The sequence below is a fragment of the Nerophis lumbriciformis genome, linkage group LG39 (genome assembly GCF_033978685.3).
Source record: "Nerophis lumbriciformis linkage group LG39, RoL_Nlum_v2.1, whole genome shotgun sequence".
NCBI classification, from domain to species: Eukaryota; Metazoa; Chordata; class Actinopteri; order Syngnathiformes; family Syngnathidae; genus Nerophis; species Nerophis lumbriciformis.
The window spans coordinates 13,285,001-13,291,727 of record NC_084586.2 but is presented as its reverse complement, the minus strand read 5'-3'; the positions used below and the strand labels follow the sequence as shown (position 1 = coordinate 13,291,727).

Here is a 6,727-nt window from a genome sequence, read left to right as displayed (position 1 = left end):
AAAAAATAAATTAACTAACTTTATTTTTATTTTCATCACAATGTGTCAACTTTTTTCTTAGAAAATTGGGAACAATTTCACATATTCTTTCTGTTTCTGCAATATTGCAATATTTTGTCGTAATATTATTACTTTTTTATGTAAAATTATTACATTTTAATGCAAAATGGTGACATTTGTCATATAAAATTTACAATATTGCCAATTTTTTTGTTCGTCTTGTAAAATAGTGACATTTTTCGAGTAAAATGACTTTTGTCATCATTTTGCCGAGTAAAATTCTGATTATTATTATAATTTTGCCAAAATTTTAAAGTTTTCTTATAAAATTGTGACTTTTGTCGAGTAAAATTATGACTTTTTCATAAAATTACCAAAATGTTAAGCTTTTCTTGTAAAAATCGTGACTGTTATCGAGTAAAATTCCAACTTTTATCATAATATTGCACAAATGTTCCGTTTTTCTTGTAAAATTTTGACTTGCGTTGAGTAAAATGACGACTTTTATTATAATACTGCCAAAATTCTACGTTTTTCTTGTGAAATTGTGACCTTTTTCTTGTGAAATTCCAACTCATTTTTCACAAGCTTTTTTTATATTTGCATAGTATGTATATATTATTAATGTTGTAAATACACATCTTTATATATCTAGAAAGGGTGGTCCTGAAGAGGTAGGCATTTTTCTCAGGGCTCAAGAAGGTAAGAAATACAATAATGTGTGTGTGTGTGTTCTTGTATTTCTACCCTTCTTGAGACATCAACAAGGAAAAGTAGCTTCCATATGAGGAGGTGTGAACAAGTGATGACATAAATCATGGTCCCAATACGGAAAACCATTGCATCTAATAGAGAATGTCTCATTAGCACCCCTGGTGGTGAAATCTATCAAAATGAGGGTGGTCCCAAAAAGGAGGGATTTTTCAAATTGACTGTGTGTCGCTTTTAAAAGGTCTCCCCCTCTGGTCCACATATGAAATAACAAGTGTGTGTACAAATTTTAAATGCGCCCCCTTTGGCCAAAATTAAATTGAAAAAGTCAATAAATATGTATATGGAGACATACTGTAATAACTTTAAGTATAAAATGAAGATTAAAAACCAATTACAAACAAAACAATTAAAAAAAATTAACTAAAAGAAGTCTTTTTCTCACAATGTGTCGACTTCTTTCTTATAAAATTGGGAACAATTTCTCATATTCTTTCTGTTTCTGCAATATTTTGTCGTAATATTATTACTTTTTTATGTAAAATTATTACGTTTTAATGCAAAATGGTGACATTTGTCATATAAAATTTACAATATTGCCAATTTTTTTGTTCGTCTTGTAAAATAGTGACATTTTTCGAGTAAAATGACTTTTGTCATCATTTTGCCGAGTAAAATTCTGATTATTATTATAATTTTGCCAAAATTGTAAAGTTTTCTTATAAAATTGTGACTTTTGTCAAGTAAAATTACGACTCTTTTCATAAAATTACCAAAATGTTAAGCTTTTCTTGTAAAAATCGTGACTGTTATTGAGTAAAACTCCAACTTTTATCATAATATTGCACAAATGTTCAGTTTTTCTTGTAAAATTTTGACTTGCGTTGAGTAAAATGACGACTTTTATTTTAATACTGCCAACATTCTAAATTCTACGTTTTTCTTGTGAAATTGTGACCTTTTCTTGTGAAATTCCAACTCATTTTTCACAACAAGCTTTTTTTATATTTGCATAGTATGTATATATTATTAATGTTGTAAATACACATCTTTATATATCTAGAAAGGCTGGTCCTAAAGAGGTAGGCTTTTTTCTCAGGTCTCAAGAAGGTAAGAAATACAAGAATGTGTGTGTGTGTGTGTGTGTGAGAGAGGTAAAAAGTTGAAAATGTTCCCACGAGAACTCTCCAATCGAGCGTTCTATTCAGGAAGTTGTGGCTTCGCCGTGCGTCTGCTCGCACCGCCATTACGTTTACCGCACAGCCAATTGGTGGAGGCTTGGGTGTCACGCCACGTGTCAGGAAACCCCACAGGAAGCACAATCGGGCACAGAGAGGTCACAGAGAGGTCAGCCGGGATGCTTTTGTCAACGTATTTCCACTCTCGCTGCAGCCTGATAACTGTCTGTGGACCACAACGACAAACGCAGGGCTTTCGGTTATTTGGCGCTACACCACTTGAAGAAATACGACTGCGATGACAAACTTCATTGAAAAATGCACCGTTTTGAACACGATTTATGCAAGAAACTGAGAGAAATGACTTCAAATTTCAATGCCAAATGGACCACTTTTAGGTTGGGTAATGCACATTGTGCACAAAAATTTCCAAACTAATCGCAATGAAGATCTTCATTGAAAAATATATATATTTTTTTTTAAACAGTAAGGTAAGTTATACGGTATACCGGTACTAGTATAGTATTGCGGTACTAATGAATCAAAAACGGTACTATACTCTGTTTGAAAAGTACCGCTTCGGCATATTTTTTCTTATTTCACAGGCATGACGGCGCGTCGTCGTGACATTGCTAGATTTAATACGAGCAGAGGAGCATGTTCGGCAGCGCACAATCACCGAGTACTTACAAACAGACACAGTGTGTGGACAGAAAAAGGAAGAACGGACGCATTTTGGCTTAAAAACTAACGATAAAGGTGAAGCTATAACACTGAAACACCCCCAAGAAAAGGTTGTTAGAATATTTGTATCTAAGTTACAGAGGTGGGTAGAGTAGCCAGAAATTGTACTCAAGTAAGAGTACTGTTACTTTAGAGATTTATTACTCAAGTAAAAGTAAGGAGTAGTCACCCAAATATTTACTTGAGAAAAAGTAAAAAGTATGTTGTGAAAAAACTACTCAAGTACTGAGTAACTGATGAGTAACATATATACACACACACACACATATATATATATATATATATATATATATATATATATATATATATATATATATATATATATATATATATTAAAAAAAAAAAATATATATATATATATATAAAAAATATATATATATATATATATATATATATACATACATTGATATATACAGTATATAATTTATATTTATTTATTTTGCCGTTTTTGTTTACATGTTAAAGGTGTTTTAATGAATATACATGCATGTTTAACACATATAGATTCCTTTCTTTCATGAAGACAAGAATATAAGTTGGTGTATTACCTGATTCTGATGACTTGCATTGATTGGAATCAGACAGTAGTGCTGATAACGTCCACGTTTTCAAATGGAGGAGAAAAAAAGTTCCTCCTTTCTGTCTAATACCACATGAAAGTGGTTGGTTTTTGGCTTCTTATTTGTACAGCTTCCATATTTGCTTTTATACACTTTACAAGAAATACATTGGCGGCAAACTCCGTAGCTTGCTAGCTTGTTTGTGCTGGCTTTCGGAGACTCTTATTTTGAAAGCGCAGGCGCTATGGAGCGGCACTTTTATTGTGAAGACAGGAACTGTGAAGTCAGTCTTTAGGCTTTTGACGGGGTGTACGGTTGAAATAAAAAAGGGTCTTTTTTCCTTCACACTTTTGATTGATTGATTGGAACTTTTATTAGTAGATTGCACAGTACAGTACATATTCCGTACAATTGACCACTAAATGGTAACACCCCAATACGTTTTTCAACTTGTTTAAGTCAGGTCATGTGACCCCTGGCTCTGTTTGATTGGTCCAACGTCACCAGTGACTGCATCTGATTGGTGGAACGAAGTGAACGTCACCAGTGACTGTATTTGTTGAAACGCAGGCACTATGAAGGTCTGTCTGACAGACCAAAACAAACAAAGCGTGCATTAACAGATCGATGAAAATTTGTAGCGAGTAGCGAGCTGAATGTAGATAAAAGTAGCGGAGTAAAAGTAGCGTTTCTTCTCTATAAATATACTCAAGTAAAAGTAAAAGTATGTTGCATTAAAACTACTCTTAGAAGTACAATTTATCCCAAAAGTTACTCAAGTAGATGTAACGGAGTAAATGTAGCGCGTTACTACCCACCTCTGCTAAGTTATCACAAAACTTTGTGTTGCCATGAGTTCCCGGCGAGAAGACAAAAGTTGTCTTTGATCCTACCAAGAAGGCTTGTAAAACTCCACTGCGTAGGATGGGACGCAACATGAAGGTGTTCTGTTTCTTTGATCTATTGTAATCCACAGAAATATATTGTTTAGACCCGAGAACTACAAAGCGGAGTGGAAGCAGGACCAGACTCCCCTCCAGGCAGCGCTTCTTTGAACTGTTTTGTAATCAAAGGCGATGGCAGTTTACGACCCCCGTCCCTTAGAAACAGCTGTTGCCATGTAATCAGGGAAAGTCCAAAAAAAAGAGGAGGCGTACAATCTTTCGTCAGAGCGTGGCGAGACTGTGCAAAGAGTACAGTCCGGACGTCTCTCCTCAATTGAGCCAAATTTAATTCTGTCTGTTTAATTCCTTGCTTCTTGTCTTGTTTAATAGATGTCATCAGTGTTTGAACCTGACAGAGGTGCTTAAAAACATGGCTAGCTAGTTAGCGGCTAACATCCATCCGCCATTGGCAGTGTTTTCGCTACTTCTAAATCACTGATCCTCGTCTCCATGGCGACAAATAAAGTGAGTTTCTCACAAGTGTCAACCCTGCAGGACGAGGAATAGCTAAACATGCTTCAATACACACCGTAGCTCACCGGCGTCACAATGTAAACAAACGCCATGGGTGGATCTACACCTGACATCCACTGTAATGATACCAAGTACAGGAGCGTATCTAGTCGGAAATATGACCATATCACACCAATTCTCAAATCCCTTCACTGGCTTCCTGTTCCACTCAGGATTGAATACAAAGTCTCCCTACTAACCCACCAGTGCCTCCATGGAAATGCCCCCCTCTACCTCAAAGAACTGCTTACCCCCAACTCCTCCGCTCCGGACAGGCTAACCTCCTCCAACCTCCGAGGACAAAGCTACGAACAATGGGAGACCGGGCTTTCTGCTCCGCCGCTCCCAGTCTGTGGAACGCTCTCCCTGACCACCTTAGGGCACCACAGACTGTGGATGCTTTTAAAAAAGACTTCAAAACCCTTCTTTTTAAAAAAGCCTTTTTTTTTTAGATATATGCATGCTAGTTCTAGCTATTTGGCTGTTCTAGTTTTTATTTATTTTTATTTTTTATTTTTTTAATACACTGTAGCACTTTGAGGTTGTTTACTCAATGTAAAGTGCTTTTTACAAATACAATCTATTATTATTATTATTAGTCGATACTACTATGATTACGTCAATATTTTTTAGCGTCACAAAATCGTTTTTCTCTAAATTCATATTATATTCATAAACTCAGCAAATACGTTCCTGAAAACCTGAGAATTTAGATTATGACCAATGTATGATCCTGTAGCTACTTGGTATCGGATCGATACATAAATGTGTGGTATCATCCAAAATAATGTAAAGTATCCAAACAACAGACAAATATGTGATTATTACATTTTAACAGAAGTGTAGATAGAACATGTTGAAACAGAAAGTAAGCAGATATTAACAGTAAATGAACAAGTGGATTAATAATACATTTTTACAGCTTGTCCTTTATAATTTTGACAAAATAATAGGTGTATAAATGACACAATATGTTACTGCATGCGTCAGCAGCTAAATTAGGAGCCGTTGTTTGCTTACTTACTAATAAAAGACAAGTTGTGTAGTATGTTCACTATTTTATTTAAGAACAAACTTTCAATAATAAACATATGTTTAATGTACCCTAAGATTTGTTGTTCAAATAAAGCCAATAATGCCATTTTTTTGTGGTCCCCTTTATTTAGAAAAGTATCGAAATACATTTTGGTACCGGTACAGGAACCAAAATATTGGTATCGAGACAACACTACTGTAGGGTAACATGCTTGTCTATAAAAACGATTAACTGTATAACGGCAGTACAGAACAATGAAAAATTTCCAGATTTTAACAGCAGCGCAGAATTTTAATGAAACGTAGACTATTTTTAATAGTTTGGTAACACATCTTGTGCAAAACCAGCCATATTTGAATGGCTGCAAACGGCAATGACGAACTTCATTGAAAAAATGCACTGTTTTTAATAAAACACAAAAAAATTTGGAAGGTATAGTACCAACTTTCTGTGTTGTCGCTGCCCACAGTCTCCTCTCGGATAAAACTGGCTGAACCGGAGCAACTCATGCAAGAAACTGTTAGGAATGACTGCAAATTTTAATGCAAAACTTCACTGTAAATTGGGTTTTGTAATTACGAGGAAGATCTCCTTTGAAAAATGGACTGTTTGGGGTCACCATGCGTGTGCAAAGAGAACTATGACCTTAACTGCAAATAAACAGTAGAGAACTTCAAGGACAAAATGCACAGTTTTAACTATAATGCAGAACTTTATAATAAAATCCACCATTTTTAATAGTTATATTAAAAATATGAATATTATAATATTCAGGTGTACTGGAGAGGAGGCTACGCCGGATAGTCGAACCTCGGATTCAGGAGGAACAGTGTGGTTTTCGTCCTGGTCGTGGAACTGTGGACCAGCTCTATACTCTCGGCAGGGTCCTTGAGGGTGCATGGGAGTTTGCCCAACCAGTCTACATGTGTTTTGTGGACTTGGAGAAGGCATTCGACCGTGTCCCTCGGGAAGTCCTGTGGGGAGTGCTCAGAGAGTATGGGGTATCGGACTGTCTGATTGTGGCGGTCCGCTCCCTGTATG

The 6,727-nt window shown here is 35.6% G+C and overlaps 1 protein-coding gene across 2 annotated transcripts in view; it reads right to left on the bottom strand.

Annotated features, from left to right (window-relative positions):
* Positions 1 to 1,232: 1,232 nt before the first annotated feature.
* The window catches only part of epas1a (endothelial PAS domain protein 1a), a 14,871-nt gene continuing 9,376 nt past the window's right edge, over positions 1,233 to 6,727 (bottom strand). For both annotated transcript variants that reach the window (XM_061931642.2, XM_061931641.2), the window contains one exon: positions 1,233 to 2,115. In XM_061931642.2, the coding sequence (XP_061787626.1) occupies positions 2,049 to 2,115 (67 nt within the window). In that variant the 3' untranslated portion in view covers positions 1,233 to 2,048. The remainder of the gene's footprint in view (positions 2,116 to 6,727) is intronic.